The 18615-nt window shown below is 43.1% G+C and overlaps 1 protein-coding gene across 4 annotated transcripts in view; it reads right to left on the bottom strand.

Moving 5' to 3' along the window:
• UBAP2 (ubiquitin associated protein 2) overlaps nucleotides 1-18615 on the bottom strand; it is a 78555-nt gene that overhangs the window by 45078 nt on the left and 14862 nt on the right. For 3 of the 4 annotated variants that reach the window (XM_082241822.1, XM_082241824.1, XM_082241823.1), the window contains exons 2-7: nucleotides 12043-12182; nucleotides 10760-10837; nucleotides 8974-9084; nucleotides 4406-4559; nucleotides 3525-3602; nucleotides 1296-1350 (exon numbers count right to left, since the gene is read on the bottom strand). In XM_082241822.1, the coding sequence (XP_082097948.1) occupies nucleotides 1296-1350; nucleotides 3525-3602; nucleotides 4406-4559; nucleotides 8974-9084; nucleotides 10760-10837; nucleotides 12043-12141 (575 nt within the window). In that variant the 5' untranslated portion in view covers nucleotides 12142-12182. Of the gene's footprint in view, nucleotides 1-1295; nucleotides 1351-3524; nucleotides 3603-4405; nucleotides 4560-8973; nucleotides 9085-10759; nucleotides 10838-12042; nucleotides 12183-18615 lie in introns of those variants that run through there. The other variant, XM_082241825.1, reaches the window with a different exon arrangement.

Here is an 18615-nt window from a genome sequence, read left to right as displayed (position 1 = left end):
GCTTGTGCCTCAAAACTATCCTTTAGACTGACTGTGCTCATGTTGTAGTGTACCATGAGGGAAGCAGGAAAGAGTGCCAAGGTTGGTAAGTTTTTAACTGCACAGTGAGAGGCGTTGCAAGTGAATGAGCGAATGTGCGATTAATTTGAGACGGCCAGATGGTGCCAAGGAGCAACCACCACCTACTGCCAGCAGAGGATGTAATTTCAGAAACTCTCAGCTGGAGTATAGTTGGGGTGAATGAGCTCCAGTAGTCCTTTTAACTCCTTATCCGCCATGCCCTGCTGCCTACGTTAGATGGCAAAAACACCTTCTGCTCATGGTTCCAACAGTGCTGAGATTGTGACTTCCCAGGGGGTAAAGCATGGTGCGCCAAAAACAAAGAAGGGTCTTGCAGCATCTTAAAGACAAACATATTTATCATGCCTTAAACCTCAGTGGGTGAGCCCACTTCACCAGATGTGCATTGGGTGGGCAGCTAATATAACAGCCACCATTAGTCACCAATTCTGAGGCTAAGAAAAAAGGCTACCAACACGACAGCCGTGCCTATGAATATCTCAAGAGCAAAGCTAGGAAGCCTTCATACTTTCTAAGGCAATGCTGGTTGTTTTTTTTATTTGACACTCTTTGATTTGGATGTCAATTTCTTCCATGGTGTCCTAAAAATTCTTAACACAAGGCCAACAGATACTGCAGTCCAGGTTAAATTTTACATTCAGATTATTTAAACCCCTTAACTTTTATTTTGCATCTCCAAATCCTATCAGGCACCTGCAAGTGCTATTTTGATATCTACAAAGTATCTTCAAGGGCACCCTCCCCATATTAGCAGCAATATAGCACAACCATTTTGTGCTATCCATGAAGTTGCGAAATGCAATTGTGCGCATGCTGCTCAAATAGTACATGTCTTAACTGCAGCGCCTGTGAGGTTTTCTTGTTAGAGACTCACAATGCACTATAATTTTACAGGTGTACCTAAGTGATTGTTATAATTCTGTTATGAATATATTAATAGCATAATATTTTGTTTAGATACAGAAGTTATTCAGGCTGTAATAGTGAAGGCACCTATTTCACAAGGACTTGGGTGTTTCCACTGCCTTACTTTTATAAAGTTTCCTGATATCAGGATGAAGGGAGTCAATAAGTCCTCTCAATACAGTCAAACATTTAACAGATTCTCCATTACATGGATCTGTGTAATTTCTTTAATACAAAGTTAAGCAGTGTTGACAGGTCCTATTTTAGCTGATATATTTTCTTTCACTGACATGGTGTAAAGAACCTACCCCATGCCTTGGGCTGAAAACCTCCCTGCTCCTCTTCCTCTGCCACGTCCAAATCCTGTGGGAAGGAAAGAGCCTCATTTAAAAGGGTGAAAGGTAGATAAGCTGAACATTCAGCTCCCAAGGTTTCAGGAGGGGGGGGTCAACTTGAGATAGTAGGGTTCAGCCATTTCTCCTCTTCTCATTTCCTTCAGAAACAGCACACTCTCTTCTTAAACAAGGAAGCAAGACAACATGACAGCAGAAAAGAAACTCTTTTTCTATCCTCTTCATAAATACCTAGAGGGAAACCCAGATAGTGGCAGTGTGGTGCAGTGGTTAGAAGACTGGGAGTCCAGAGTTGAAATCCCCACTCAGCCATTAAGGGTGACCTTGGAGCAGCCACAGTCTCTTCACATACCCTAGCCCACAGGGTTGTTGTGGGGATAAAATGGGATGGGGCAGAACTTACTCTTTTACCCTGCAGCTGCAAGAAAAGGAGACTGGGGGAGAGTTATTTTTTAAAGATGCTAGATCCAGTTTGAAAACAAACCCCTTTGTTATACAGTGGTACCTTGGGATGTGAAAGGGATCCATTCTGGAGCCCCGTTCGCATCCCAAACGGAACGCAATAAGTGATGGCGCGTCTGCGGGTCACGTTTCGCCGCTTCCGTGCGTGACGTTACTTTGAGCGTCTGCGCATGCGCGAGCGGCGAAACCCGGAAGTAACACACTCCATTACTTCTGGGTTGCCACAGAGCGCAACTCAAACGTGCTCAACCCGATGCACATTCAACTCGAGGTATGACTGTATGTCAATACAGTGGTACCTCGGGTTAAGTACTTAATTCATTCCGGAGGTCCATTCTTAACCTGAAGCTGTTCTTAACCTGAAGCATCACTTTAGCGAATAGGGCCTCCTGCTGCTGCCGCCGCGCCGCCGGAGCACAATTTCTGTCCTCATCCTGAAGCAAAGTTCTTAACCCGAGGTACTATTTCTGGGTTAGCGGAGTCTGTAACCTGAAGCGTATGTAACCTGAAGCGTATGTAACCCGAGGTACCACTGTACTGAAGGTATAAGTATATGAGATTTCAGCCAGGCCCTGAAACCTATTTTCCAAGGTGGCCCTCTCCACAACTTGCAGGTTAGGATCCAATGATTGTGACCCACTGTGCCTTAGTCCCCAGAACCGACTTATGTGGTCTTCAGTCCTATAGCTAGGGAACTATACACTCTCTCCAGACTCTTACTATAATGTTGGCCCCTTTGCATGAAAGCTTGGTACTAATGAGCAAACAGGCAGCTAAAATAACAGAAGACTGCTGGCCAGCTGGGGTGGGAGCAGGTTAGGAAAGGATAAGAAAAGTCTTACTTCAAACAAACCCCTTCCTCTTGCATCCACAATCTCATCACAAGCCTCACACCCACCCGCCTGTTCTTTTTGCAGCCTTCCAGCAAAACAATCTCTCCATCTATTAAAATACTACACTGTTATCACCAGTCTACAAGGACAACATCTTCACAGCTGCACTACTTTGAAACACTGAACTGAAGACAGCCTAACCAAACACATTTCTGCTTCCTGAATTCTACAATCATGTGGTCTGGAAGAGCCACCATCACACCAACCAAGGGTGACAAACTGGACAAAATGGATTAGATGTTTAAAAGTGCAGGTACAAGCTTAAAAATGCAGGCAGAAGCTATCGGTCTTCAAGCCTCAGCATTTAATTTGGCCATGCCCTCAACATGGACATGGTTTACAATACAAACCACATGTGAAAGGGTAATGGCATGCTTCAGCTATGAAATACAGCATGGTATTCTTTTGCATGTGTTTTTTTTAAGATACTCCCTGAGCTGAAAGTATTTCAGGCTTATCTTGCATCAACTGCAAAGGAGATGCTGGTTTTCAGCAATGTCCCAGACTATTTTTAAGCAGGAAGCACCAAGATCCTAGTGCTTATGCCAGTAGTTAGGCCACATTCACATGGACAAAATGCAAACAGCACTCAGGTCCTGCTTGCAGGATTCCCCTAGACACTGGTTGGCCACTGGGAGAACAGACTACTGGGCTAGATGGTTGCCTGCATGGCTCACCAGTCCTGCAGCCCTTTAGGGGCAAGAAAAAGAATTATCAGGCAAGTAGAGGACGGAGTTGGAGGGTGGAGGGCTCTTAACAGAAGCTATTTCTTGCAAGGTTCCTTTTTCAAGGAGAAGGGAAAACAAAAATATTCATAGGTTTGTCTTACCTCTCCCTCTGCTACGTTTCCCACGATCAGAAGGCCTCTCTCCTTGGCTGTTATCCACTCCATTCTCCTCTACTCTAACTAGATGTGGGAGGAGAGATACAGAAAGCAAAACGTTACTATATACAATATGAATGCTTGCCCACTCAATCAGACTTTTTGTTTTTTCAACTGCGCAGGAGACAGAATCACACAGCAAGAATGGAAAGGGTGAGGGGTCCTAACAAGACACAAGGATTTGGACTTGCAGGTGCTACTCTGCCTGTTAGCTGAAGCTTTGGTTCACTGAGAAGCCTACAGAGATAAATGGTTTGATGATACCATGCCTAAATCTTTCCATAAGCTCCTGCCCTGAATATAAAGTGTCTTTCCTTTTATCAAGCTATATATTTTAGGACTCTGTGTTCAATATGCACATCACTGGCCTTGTTTTTATACTGTGTTGCTGTTTTAGAGGGTGTGTTTAAGAGTGATGAGCGTTTGCTGTTTTTTAATATTTGTGAGCAGCTCTAACAGCTCCTTTGAGGTTGAAGAGTGAGTGGGCTATAAGTGCCCAAAATTAAAATATTTGATCAGCTTTCAGACATTTTTCATGTGCCCATACTCAATACAGAAAATACACCCCAATATTATTATTCTTTGAAGAGGAGAAAAGTGTCATTAAACCAAGCCAGTACCAGGTTCTCACGGCTGTGTAAATTGTACCCAAACTAGGCAAATCCTTTTGTTGAAGAGAAACAGCTCTGCATGCATAGTTTGTGGTTCTTCCCCCAGTGCTCTACTGCAAACATACAACAAAGCAACTCAAGCACAACACGCTCCTCTGTGAACGCAAAGGCAAACTAAGGCAACCGCGTTCCTAGGAGCATGGTGCCTGCGCTTACACTCTCGACCACGGCTGCCCCCTCTTCCTCGTCTGCTGGAACTTCCCCGTCCACGGCTCACTTCTCTGTCCCCTCGCTTTTCTCTGTTCTCTTTGTTTTCTGAACTCTCTTTTCCAAGACTTTTCTTCTTTCCTCCCACTGTCTCCCACGAAGTCTATTTGGGTGGAGAAGGAAAACACAGAACAATTCAAAAGGGGTTTAAAGACTGCCTTGAGAATATCTTCCAGTGTAAAACCTCTAAGCTCTATGGGAACCCTTTACAGCCCTTCAGACATGCAAGGTCCATTGTCAAACAAACCCTCGGGGGCACCTGCAAAGCCTAGAAACCATCAACACTAATCCAGCATCCTTGGAATGAAATTAATCCCTGTGGCATTTTAATGGCAAAACATTTTTACAGGGACAAACTTTGTGGCATTAAAACAGGGTCTTAACATTATTTACTTATTTATTTAAACTGTAAATAGGCAAATCAAGATCCAGACCTCACACACCCCAAAATACTATAGTCCTGATTAAAATCACCCCTCTCATCCATGGCTATTTGGCACAGGAGTGAGGCTATCACTCATGCCAAATATTATCAGAGGTGGGTTGGTTTTTTGGCAAAAGCCTGGTTATCTACTTTGTTAAAAAGTCCATACAATGTTGAGCCACGTGTTTAATACCATGTAGGTGTTTGGCTCATAGCCTCTTTCCTTACAATTAATGGCTAAGGCAGGACATATTTAGGCCCATTTTATAAGCAGGTATCAACTTGCCCACGATCATCAGCACAACTGTGTCTGAGAAGGGGATGGAACCCAGAACTGAAATCTGCCTCCCCACCCTCTTATATCAGCCTTCCCTAACCTTGGGTCTCTAGATATTGTTGGACTATAAACCCCAACATCCCCCAGCAAGCATGGCCAGTGGACAAGGGGCATGGGGGTGTAGCCCAGATGCACCTGGGCTATGCTAATATCTCATGACTGACTTTGGTATTGTATCCCAACTCGTCTTGAGACACATTCCTGCATTACTGATTAGGGTACAAAACCCTACCGTTATACTCTGCTGTCTCATTTCATGTGGCCCCCATGGGTGGTGGAAGTGGGGATTTTTTTGACTGCTCAAGTCTTGCAAGAACTGCCAACACTCACAATGTTCAACGATAAAGGGGAAAATTTCCCAGAATATCTTGTCTATTGGTTCTTGAGTTGTGGCACATGCGTATGCTGGTTAAGCAGCAAGAATTGGCGGGCGGGAAGGTGAGTTTTGCTGCTTTTTTGGACTAATTTGTACTTCATTTTTATCTACTTTCCAGGCAAATACTGTCTCCAAAAATGTCTCATATCAGTTCAAACAAAAATGAGATGCTGTTCCACAAGACACAAATGAGAAGGGAGCGGAGGGAGAAGGCGGAAGGAGGAGATCAGTCTGACAATGCCAATGGTGGTATATAAATAACGACTGAAAATCCAGTTGGTGGCAGGCTGGTCTTCCCTTGAGAAAGACATGCCCAGAGCTTTGTCACTCAATTGTTAATTCTGAATGAATGTAACATACAGGTATTTGCTTGATCTGCATAGCTTAACCTGAATTACAAGGAGAATATCCTGGCCCAAACAGGACTGGTCAAAGAGCAAAGCATAAATCCTAGCAAAATATACCAAGAAAAATATATGCATGTCTCAAAGTGACTTGACTACCAAAATGCTTTCCACCAATGTCAACCCCCAACTCAATAGCCAATTTGCCAGAAAGCAAGAGAGAACCTAAATGAATCTTTCCTGCACCCACTAAGAGGCCCCAAAAGCTTTTGCTTTTCTTATGTTCCAAGGAAAGAGAACCCCCTCTGATGCTGGCTCATGGAGCAGTTGGGATGGCGGATGAGGTTTAGGTTCCATCCCCTAACAGTGTGCAAATCAGCCCGGAATATGACGGGGAGGAAATACCAGCTGTTTTTATTCTAGAAAGTCCTGATTTAGGTAGTGTACAGTCTCACTCCAGATATGAGAGTAAGACTATGAAGAAGACTTATGTCTCTGTTGTCCCAATTCAAAATGTAGATAGTAAGCTCAAGAGGGCATCACAGTCCCTCACAAACATATAGTGATAGGTTTTCTTGTTTTATCGTAATAAAGCAGGCAGAGAGCTCTCCACCCTCATTCCACACACAGTGAGCCACAAAGGTCAGAAGTGGGGCTGATTTCTTATCGAAATTCTACAGGGCAGAAGAAATAGTAGAGTATAAGCTGCTGAACACAGAATTCAGCTTCCAGCGAATCTGAGCTCCTATTTTTCAAGAAAGCAGCAAGTTCCTATACCTTATGTTGCAAACAGATACTTGAGTGTGTGTGGTGGGGGGGGAATGCCTACTAATATCTCAGAAGCCAGAGAGGTGGTTGAAAAATTACAGAATTGTAGGGCTGGAAGGGACCCAGGAAGATCTAGTCCACCCCTTGCAATGCAGGAATCTCAACTCAAGCATCCATGACAGATGACCATCCAACATCTTCTTTAAAACCTCCAATGAATAAGAGTCCACAACCTCCCTATCGAGTCCTTCCCACTTTCTAACAGTTCCCAAAATAAAGGTGGGCGGAGCAGCTTAAAATATCCTGTACAATTCATTGTCCTCCATAACTAGCAAAACTGGAATTAGGGAAGAAAGGAAAAGATAAATTTGGAAGCTTTAGTTTTCTTGGGGCCTTATTTTTTAAAACCTCAAACACAGTCCTATGCAGGAGTAGTCCAAATTACTTTTGAGTACCTATTTGCATACACCTTCACATTACAGAACCCTGGTAGCAGGTATCAAGGGTCAGGGATAATTCATCCTAAGCAGGTACACTAGTTAAGTGCTTTGCCAGTTTTCCAGGGCAGACCTCCAGTTCACCTGCTCCTTTAGACTGAGAGACTTCCAGGCTCTCCAAATCCAGGGTCAATATCCTGTTTGTTTGAAGAAAACTTCATTATAAATTCTAACTGGTAGCAGGACAGAAAAATGAATCTAGGTGATAATTACAGTGGACTGCTTTTTAGCATGTGGCACTCTAAAACAGGGGTGTGCAGAAGGTAGATAGTAAAACAGGGGTGTGCAGAAAGTAGATTAGGGTTCTACCAGTAAATTTGCAGTGATTTGCAGTGGATCAGCAAATCCACTGATCCAAGGATTCTGACACCAAGTTATTTAATAAGAACAACAAGACCTTCTTATTGTTCTTATTAAATAACTTGGTGTCAGAATCCTTGCTGATCCACTGCAGACTCCAGTACTTGAACAAACTTTTGCAGGAAGCGAGTCTAAGGAACTGAGGCAGATAATGGTGATGAGGGATGAAGTTCTAGGCCTAACAGACAAAATAAAAACTGACAAAGCACCAGCCTAGATGGCATCCACCTGAGAGTTATCAAAGAACTCAAATGTGTAATTGCTGAACTTCTAACAAAATGTAACTTGTTCCTCAGATACTTAACTGGAAAACGGGTGAAAAGTATTGGTAAAGATAAAATAACCAAGCACAGAGAAGAACAAGCCTTGAGGAAGTAGAGCCAGCACGGCTTTTGCAATGGCACATCCTGTCTCAAGAAGCTATTCAGAATTCTTTGAGCGTATCAACAAGCATATAGATAGAGGTGATCCAGTTGGCATAGTGGACTTGGACTTTCCAAAAGCTTTCAACAAAATAATTCACCAAAGACTCCTGACTGAGTAAGCTTAGCAACCACGGACTAAGAAGTGAGGCTTTCTTGTGGACCAGTGAGTGGTTAAGTAACAGGAAACAGAGTAGGAAAAAATGGACAGTCCTCCAAAAGGAGACACGTTGAAAGTGGGAGTCCTGCAAGGATCAGTATTGGTACCTGTGCTTTTTACCTGTTCATAAACAATCTAGAGCTAGGGTTGAGCAATGAGGTGGCCAGGTCTGCTGATGATACTAAACTGTTCAGGGATATTAAAACAAAAAGACTGAAATGTTCCCAAAGCACCTCTCCAAACAGGGCTCATTAGGAAAGCAACTGAAAAATAAAACTTCCAATATTATAATATCTTTATACAATCTATGGTGTAATGACATTTAGAATACTGTTTATACAGTTCTGGTCACCTCTACTGGTGTGCTATAGGATAATGCTATTACCTAAGACTAAAGAGCATCAGAAATTGATACACAGAGATGTTATGGCTGTGACAAGTCAAGGCACCACTTTGTGACTGTGATGTCACGCAGCAAAATAACCTCAGGCTACTTAAAATTCACCAGCTCTTTCCAGTGTTTAATTTCTTGGAAAGTTCTTGACAGCAGGGCTCAAATCTGTTTAGAAATAATTTCTTTTGCCAGTGATAGACAACTGAATTTATTCCAGTTAAGATACATATTAACTGAGTGAGCTGGGGGCCAATTTCAGAGTTTCGTTAGTTTTAAAGGTTTTTGAAACCTACATATAACAAAGTTGTTTCTAAAACGTAAGTATTTGACATCTTTCTTAGCTTGGCCACAGCTTTTCATTCCCCAATGAAAAGCAGGAAGTCTCTTCAGGCAAGGCTACTCTCAAGGCTTAAGAAAAGGATCTAGAGTCCTTACTGTGTCAGAGTTCCCTTCCAGCAAGATATTGATTGCTCTGTTCACATCTCCATTACAGTCATGTAGAGCCACTATGCAGTCATCCTGATTCTTCCCAGTCACTTCCATAAGCTGGAAAAAACCACAAATATATGAGTCACGTTAAAGAGACCTTGATAACACGACAAAGGGAGTCTAGGCAACAAGCGGAAAAATAGGTTAAAAATATACCTACAATTACCGTATTTTTCGCTCTATAACACGCATCTGACCATAACACGCACGTAGTTTTTAGAGGAGGAAAACAAGGAAAAAATATTCTAAATGAAACAGTGGATGTATGATTTTTATGGTTCATGCTGTGGCCACAGACATGTGATCTGACAGTGAGTTTGGGGTAGCCCAATGCAAAAATCCTGAAGATCCATGTGGATCCATGCTTTGTAACCACGTTTTTGCGTCATTGCGGCCCCATGAAACAGTGGGTGCATGTGTTTTTTGGTGCAGGCTGTAGCCATGGAAATGCTATGTGATCTGATGGTGAATTTGGGGTGACCCAGTGCAAAAATCCTGAGGATCCATGTGGATCCGTGCTTTGTAACCACGTTTTAAGTGGGGAGGGAAGGAAAAGAACTCAAGGGACAAGGAGCTTTTCCGTGGGGAGGAGGGAGGGAAAGAGCACTGTTGCTTTAAAGGTATACTTAAGGTATTTGCCCTGTGCCTGGGTTTTTTCCATTTAACAGTTTGCAGCCTTTTCCTTCCGCTCCTTGTTTTGAGGCAGAATAGATTTGAGCAAGTGAGGAGGACTTGGATTGCAGGGGATTTGCCATTAGCTGTGTAAAAGCGCTTCTCCTTGCAGCCTGAACGATAAGCAGCCACCAGCAGCAATAGAATGGAGCACAAAAAAGAGATAGGGGCACTAGGACCCAGACAATGCTCAAATCTATCCTGCCTGAAAACAAGCTGCTCCATCCCAGCCGATCAGCTGAGACGTGGGGGATTTGCAAAGTTTTCCGCTCTCCCTCATGCCCTCCCCAGCCTTTTTTTTTACTTCCTGGTTTTCACTGCGCTGGCTCAGAGCTCGAGGTTGGTTTTATTTTGCTGCTGGTTGCTTAAATTTTATCTTTCCTGCCGTCTCTCTGCAGCCTCATTGCTCTGTTTAGAGAGCGCGCAGACCTTTGCTAGCGTCTGTCCCTCCTCCCGTGTAAGCGGCTGCCGCCGGCTTTGCTGCTATGGCTCTCCTTCCCTCCCTCGTCCCCGGGTCCAGGTCGCTTTAAAGAAAGCAAAGTGAGAGCCTCGTAGAGCGTGTAAGCAGCTCCCGCTTTGCTTGACTGACGGCAGCCATGGCTCCGATCCGTGCATTCGCTCCATAACACGCACAGGCATTTTCCCTTACTTTCTCGGAGCAAAAAAGTGTGTGTTTTGGAGCGAAATTTACGGTATATACACACACACACACCATCCCAAAGGCACTGGGTGGGTAGCAATACAAGTTGCCCCAGGCCTCAGACAAGTTCTGCATGGGCCTGGTTATAGCACTGTATTCAGCTAAGTTTCAGTCAAGTGGACCCACTGAAATGAATGGATCCAAGCTAAATGAATGGATCCAAGTTAATCATGGCCATTCATTTCAATGAGTCTACTCTGACTGAAACTTAGCTGAATACAGTTCATAATTATTATTATTCAAGCTGAAGTTTTAGTAAGCAAGTGGACTTGAAACAGGCTTGAATTAGCAAAGGGTATTCTCCACCAGTGCATGAAAGCCAACCCGCCCTCTCACCAGGGACAGGGGGGAAACACATACCTGTTTCACTTTATCCTCAAAGTCTGCATCGTTCTTATCGTAGATCATCTGAGCAAGGCGAATTTGTTCCGCTGTTGCCTGGGAAGCACAAACAGATCGGTTATAGAAATACACACGCAAAGCCAAAATTTTCCCCAAATGCTTGAGTCTCCCGTCATTTGTTCTTTTGTTCCACGGGTGTTGAACCTGCGACACTACAGATACAGGTGAATTACAACTCCCATCATCCCCTGGCCATGCTGACTAGGGTGGATGGGAATTGGAGTCCAACAAAACCTGGAAGTCTACTGGTTCCCCCTCCTGTTTTATTTTTAACTCCAAGGGGAAGAAACATGGAGGCATCCTTTCTTATCTAACAAGTCCAAACTCCAGATTGCAGGCAAATATAAGAAAGGGAAAAAAACAGTGCCGATCCCTCACAGAACAGTTCTTAGAGCAGATAATTTAGCATTGAACACAAGACAAAGTTGTTAAGTTTTATCTAAGTTATCAAAGGAACCACTGTTCAGGTGCATGGCCTATTATTAGCCCTAATCAGAAAACTACAAACCCTGAATTTCCTGCCCATTTTTTTGCCTAATTCTGTCACTCAATCTTTGCACACAATTTAATTCAATAAAGTGTTTATTTCAGAGCACTGGCATGGTTCTGGCTGGTGGAATAGGGCAAGGTACTGGTATTCCCCCCACTGCCCAAACAGGAAAAAGCCACCAGAAATAAAGGCTGGTGTTCTTTTAACCAATACATCTAAGAAAGCAACCTTTAAACAGTTAGGCATAGTGATGTGATGTGAGAATATTCCCTGCTAGAAAATTCTCCAGAGATTATTCCCCCAAAACTGTAAATTCTAACGTAAGAACCAGTTTTACAACCCACATTTTAAAAATCTAGTAAATAATAAGTCAAGCTGTGATATTGCCAGCGTAAGTAATGAATAATGATTTTTTTGATCCAGTTACATTACTGGGCATTGTGTCATTCACCATTGGCAGTTCTGAAATGTGAGCTACAGAAAACTTTTTTAAAAAAAAGTTTTAAAAATTCATTTAAAATGTGAGTAAAATTTGAACTTTTAGTTAGAGCAAAGTTTGAAAGGCTATGGGTTTGCAATCCTAGATTGGATGGTAAGCACTCCTAATTCAAGTAGATAAGATGAATCTTATGGGCTGTCATGTGTTTAAACCCACTGAGCAATGGTATTTCCGACATCATTGTTTGATCCTGATTAATTCTTACAGGTTAAGAATTACCGATACATGGATCCAGAATGTCCACATCCCTACCTGTACTACTGGTTTCTGTGGTTGCGTCAGCTGCGTGGCTGAAATCTGCGCTTTGTCTCGAGTGCCCCGGGTACGTTCACTGCCCACCGAAGTCATCATATACAGTATATACAAAACAACGTATGTACAAAATAGAAAATCTGAAAAGAGAGAGGAAAAATCCAGTTGAGTTAAGCACTGTTCCTAATATGAAAAACTGGCATAAATGACGGTATACAGATTAACACAAAAGAGAGCTAATTATGTTCATATCCCAAGTAGCAATGTGACAATCTTTTTTTCTTTTTTTTAGCACACATGGGAAGTAGAAATGCATTTCCTAAAAGGTTTGGCAAGGTGCTACCTCAAAACTCCTATCTGCAGAGTAGGGCGGGGCCAGGGTCCAAAAGGCTACTTTGCTTAAACACTGAGAGATTTCAGACTTCCTTTCCTTGAATAAGAGACTCAGGTGACATTTTACAAGCTATTTTAGGAACCTACCCCAACTTTAAAAGTGGTTTCCCGTGCAGCACAGAAGTAGAGATGTCTAGAAATTGCAAGCCCAAAATCCACATGAAGGCAGAAAATGGGTTGTGGGTTGTTTGCATCTTTTGTACCTAAAGCTTTCCTTTAATGTGGTCCATATCAGCTGCTACCACATGAGATTAATGAGATGACTTCTATCAAGGGTTCTTCACCACAAAGGGAAGGGGGGGACATCTGAATTAACGCTGTTTCTACATTCTTCAAGGCGTTAACTCCTTTTAATATCAGTTCAAACGGCAAGTACAGTGGTACCTCTGGTTGCGAACGGGATCCGTTCCAGAGCCCCTTTTGCAACCTGAAAGGAACACAACCTGCATCTGCGCATGCGCGGGTCACAATTCGCCGCTTCTGCACATGCGCATGACATCATTTTGCGCGACTGAACAAAGTAACCCTTTCTGATACTTCAGGGTCACCATGGGACGCAACCTGAAAAAATGTATCATGAAGCAAATGTAACAAGAGGTATGACTGTAGAGAAAAATGAGGTACGAGTAAAGGTATGTGATTTAAGAAGAGCTACCTACTCCTATTCCACTTTTTCTAATTATAAATTCGTGTGCTCATAGGGGGGGGCCTGCCTCCATTCATCTGAACATAGGTGTAATCATGGCTATGGCTGGTCACAGGGGTCCTTTGACCAAGTGGCTTAGTATCTCCAAATCTGGGAGAGTCGTGTACAGCTATTAACCAAACGAAAAATGAAGCCAGCGGACCTGATGGGATATCTGCTGAAGTCTTCAAAGTGGGTGGAGTTGAACTTACACAACAAGTTCACAAGCTCATCAAAAATATCTGGGAGAGAGGAGGTCCCAGTGATTGCTTAGGTCAAACCAACAAACCAGAAATAAGCAACCTGTGGGATGTTGCCATATGCAAACAGTAACAACTGCAAACACAAACCTGTAACATTTTAGCTATCTGAAGAAGTCTTACACAGCATTCTACAGAGTCATCTGACATTTCACTGCTGACTCATGCAGTCTCACCAGCATTCTAACAAGGGCTGACCCAAATGCCTTAGTTTCCTCAATTTCCCAACAATTCATGGATCATAGGTGGGGTGTGAAACCCCACCCAAAGTGTGGGAGTGAAGTACTTGCATATCTTAGAATGAGCTGATCTAAGAGTTTGGGTCCCGGTTACCCACTCCTCTTTTCTTTTTAAAGCGAAACCACAGGTCGGCTAAGTGCCCCTGGCATCACAGCTGCTGCACACTTTGTACTTTAACAGCTGCTAATGTCCCTGGGAAGACACTATGTAATAGTACTGCATCCATACCATGGCCCACACAGTTTTAAAATAAAAATGGAAGGAAGTAGAGAAGGAAGGAAGTCATTGGACCGGCTCATACGATGACAGGCAAGTACTACCCCACCTTAAAGTCCTGAGAATTTCTCCCAAACCATTTAGAAGGAAACTCTGACAAAGCTGGGTGTAGCTTTGCACAGTCTTAATTTTAACCTCCTCTTCCAGCTATTAACAAATTTAGCTTTTATTGGCCAAGCCTATATACCCAGCAACTGAAACGTTGAATGCAATAAGGAAAGAATCACTCCAGAGATATGGCAAAACAATCAAACCACCACTTCCTTGAGCTCTTGCATAGTTAACTAAAGAGAACGTCCTGTACCTGGAAATGGCTGCAGGATCTGACCCAGAAGACCACATTCCATTATGACCAAACCTGGCAAAGCCCAGCTTGTCTGCAACTTTGAAGATGATCAAAGATCAGCTACTCAGCAGACTTTTCACTACTTGAGGCCCATTTGCACAAGCCATATAATGTGATAGCAGTATGGAAAAGTAGAGGCATAAAGTGCTACTTGTGCAATATGATGTGCAGAAAGTCTATAGCTCAAGCTTTTCTGAGGTTCTGCTTAATCTAAGACATGAAGCACACCCAATTTGACTGCTCAGTTTAAGGCAAGTGAGGGCATTCATAAGGTCACAAAATACCAACTTTATGCCACCACTGGAATGTTAAACTGGCCCTATGAACTGGCGCCAATCCTTTTGCCAGAACTATTCACAGATAAATTTTGTTGTATCTTCACCTTCCACTGAAAGGGCTAGAAATTTGCTCCCTAAAAATCTGCAATGATGCCTAGATTCTGTATCCAAGACCTTTCAAGATTTCTGATGCAATAAGGGCCTACAAGGAGCCAGGTTTTCCCTTTCATTGTGCCATTTCTTCACTGCAGCGTCCACACATTTCTTACCCGTTATCTGCAACCATCTAACAGTTCCAAGGCTATTAGCATGTAACTGGTCTGCTCTCTTATTGTAAGGATGTTTTCCCGTTCTTTTGTTTTGGATCTTTTTTGTACTGAAAAGGCATCTTTAAAAGCTAGAATTGATTTATTCAGGTTGGAGCAGAGGCAATCTGCTTATGACAAGGTTGTTATAAAATTTTAGGGTATACACACACAGCAGACACATACTCCACAGAAACCAATCCTTCACCCTTCAAATTTTAGGAAATATTCCCTGGGAAAATTACACATAATTTCAGCACACAGAAAAAGCCCAAAAAGCCACCTTGGCTCTCCTAATAACTCTAAATATCTTGGAGAAACCTTTCCCAATTTCTACCTGGTCCAGGAGGCGTGGTCCAGACTCGCCCAGAACTGCTAAAAGGCTCCTGGGAGGCTGAGGGCACATTCCACAAGGGGTGTTCGAAAAAGGGTGAGAGGCTGCCAGCTCTGCATGCAAAGGGTGACATAACTGGGCTCCTGAGTCCCACAGAGGTGCCGCAGAAACAATGCAGTTGGTCAAGGGACCCATGAACTCAAAAAGGTTGAAAACATCTGCCTTAGAGAAAAGAGAAGCACAGAAATGCATTCTTCCTCTCCCCTGACTCCATATGAAGAGGAATAATTGGGGAACATGGGGGTTGCTGCACTCATAACACCATCTCCAGGTCTCAGAATGCAGGCCTCCAGTTCAGTTGTGTGTTTTAAGAATTAAAAACAACAACAACTGCGGAAGATTCCCCTGTTACAAGGTCTAGGTCAAGTAGAAGCAAAGAACTGAACATTATAACCATTGTTCTTTTTAAGACACATACTGCTCCTGAACTGGAGGAAGAAAATTCCTTTACAATAGTGATGTGGCAGAGGGCAGCATTTTGTACTCCTAAAATATGTTTATAAATGGCATTGTGATGTTCCTACTAGAGGATGGAAGACTAAAAGCCTATTATTAAAGGTCCATGTCTACTCAACCAAAGACTACTTTAATATGCAACTCAGTAGTGTGCCTACTACAGGAATAAGCAGGTAATAGTGTTCTTATACCCAGGGTTTGAGCTTTTGAGTTTGGAGAGGGGTGGCACACTGGAAGGAGATTGAGGCAAGAGAAGAGAATCATTGTGTGTGGAAGGAGAAGAGGATCAGTTAAGACCTAAAATCTCAGCTAGAACTCAAGTTCTGGCTATTTTATACTTTTAAGATGGCTGGGTCTGCTTAGCCTGTTTCCTTTAGGCTTCAAGGATGGTATGGATTTTTTTTCAGAAAAACCAAAAGTACGAGTTGAAAAGTGGGGTGAAGAAATGAGAAACATTTCATACAGTCCCCAAACAATTAAAATGTTCTGGTTTAAAAAAAACCAGCTATAGGTTGGCTTAATGTGAACAAACAGTATGATGGTGCAACACTTCTGAGACGCTCCTGCTGTACTCCTCCCCTACCCCAGCCACAGTCTGGCTTGTAGTGGTGTCCAAGCTGACACTTATGGTGTGCTGTTCTCCAAACAAGCCATGAGCAGTCACCATGGTTTATTCTTAGCCAACCGCTCATGGCTAAACCAGGGGTCTAGGTTTGGACTTCACAACAAGACAAAATCCAGCTTTGTTTCCCAGCATCACAACAGCAGCAAGAATAGGCAAGGAGCACAATAACTTTTCAGCAGCGTATGTGGGCATGTGTTGTTTTTTAACTGTGGTTTAATGCAACATGCAAACTAGCCCATCCTGTGCCTATGGAGCCAGAGACTAGAGAAGATGGATGTGGTTATTGTTTAACGTTCATATTTTGAACCCAGATCCACCAGACCATTTTAGATTTCAAGTGAGCCAGTAAAGCAGTGTTCTCCAGTCTGATGCCCCCCAAATGTTCTGAATCATGTCTCCAAACAGTCCCATTCTGCTGTTCTTCAAAACATCTGGAAGGCACCGGATCAGGGAAGGCTAGATGAAGCACTCGGCTTTGAATCCTACTCAAGAAGCCTAAGGCACAACAGCTACATGCAGTTGCTAGGAATTTACATTTAAGAGCAAGATTCTTATAAACCTAACAACATACAAGGAAACAAAGTGCAGTGAGCCAAGACCAGGACATTGCATGCTTTTGCCAGATGGGGGGGGGGACGACAATTTGTGTGTGTTCTGCTTACACACAAGCTCATACACTGCACTCTCCTGAACTTTCTAAACTGCTCCACCTCCCCCTGGAACAAGTTTCAAATATTTCCCCAGAATAGAAGCAGAGAAGCAACGCTTGCTAAAAATAGCCGAGCTGAGGGCTCAGACGTTAATCGGGAGATCACAGATGACCATACTCCCAATGCCCCTGGCCAAGAAGCATATATCTGCCCCTAATGCACAAAAGTAATGGGCAACATTAGCTGGTTGAAAGACAGAAGAAGGAAGTAAGGGACCAAGAGATCCCAACTGCCAATGTCAAAAAAGAACAAAAGATTTCAGCAGGTAGGGACTAATGCTAGGAAGGTTAGCAGGCCATGTATACGCTACATACACATTAAACTTTTAAGGAACCTTGGGAACTGTTGCTTTGTTAGTGGCACAGGAATGAACAGGAGCCTCAGCTCCCTCTCCCCCCTAAAAAATAAAACATTTTCCAGTTATTTATTTACAGTATTCAGTAAAATGCATACACCACTTGACTGTAAAAAAATAAAACCTCAAAGAGGTTTGCAAAGAGAATAAACCATATTATCAGTAGCAAAACTACTGTTTAAAACATAAAAAACAGCAATAAACTAAAGGTGAATTAGAACACACATAAGCATTCTACATACTGTCATACCTCGGGTTGAAGTAGCTTCGGGATAAGTATTTTCGGGTTGCCTGCTGCAGCGACCCGGAAGTAACGGAGCACGTTACGTCCAGGTTTTGCCGCTCGTGCATGCGCAGTCAAAATGATGTCACGTTCACGCATGGAAGCGGCAAATCACAACCCACAGACGCGGGTTGCGTTCGCTTCTGGATGCGAATGGGGCTCCGGAACGGATCCCGTTAGCATCCAGAGGTACCACTGTATCTGGGTAAGCTTGCCTAAACAAAAAATGTTTTTAGCAGGTGTCAAAAAGAGTACAGTGAAGGTGCCTGCCTGGTATCAATAAGCAGGGAGTTCCAAAGGGGAGGTGCTGCCACAATGAAAGAACAAGTGGAACGGGTATTATGTGGCACTTGTAACAATGCCAGTTCTGCAGACAGAAGTGGGCAAACTGGTCCCAAGCTTAAAAGCAACACCTCTGGTGAATTATTAGATGGAAACCGGCAATCTAATTTAATAAAGTTTGGGTTTCTAGCTTAATTGCTACCAAAAGCAAATCCCAGGTATGTTTTTATGCTGTCTTGCTTTATATGACCGACAGAATGTATAATGTTCAGGAATCTCACTAAGTCGCATTCCCTTATTTAGGCATCTGGTTGTTACCCAGGGTTATTGGAAGCTGGGCATGACTAATCAGTCATCTGCTAGTCAACTCAGTGTTATAAAATATTCTAGGAAGACTTAAAATAAGACAATAAGGTATGAAAAGTCCTCTTCGGGCTCCAGGGAGGGTCTCCTCGCAAGCCACTAGGAAGGACTCTCCAGCTCTCTCCCACCATTTCCTTGTTTGACTCTATTTATTTATTTCCTGACCTGACGCACACATAAGTGGGATGACACCTGTACTTTCAATCTTTACGGAGTTTTGGTACGACACAGCCTAGATGGCACCATGACAGTGAATCATCCCAATACCACTCCAGACAGCCTGACATCCTGCCAAGTGTTAGGATGAGCTTTGTGCTGATGG

This window comes from Podarcis vaucheri (assembly GCF_965113315.1).
Source record: "Podarcis vaucheri genome assembly, chromosome: 11".
In the NCBI taxonomy this organism is placed as follows: Eukaryota; Metazoa; Chordata; class Lepidosauria; order Squamata; family Lacertidae; genus Podarcis; species Podarcis vaucheri.
The sequence above is the reverse complement of the archived record's forward strand: the minus strand, read 5'-3'. Positions and strand labels throughout refer to the sequence as shown.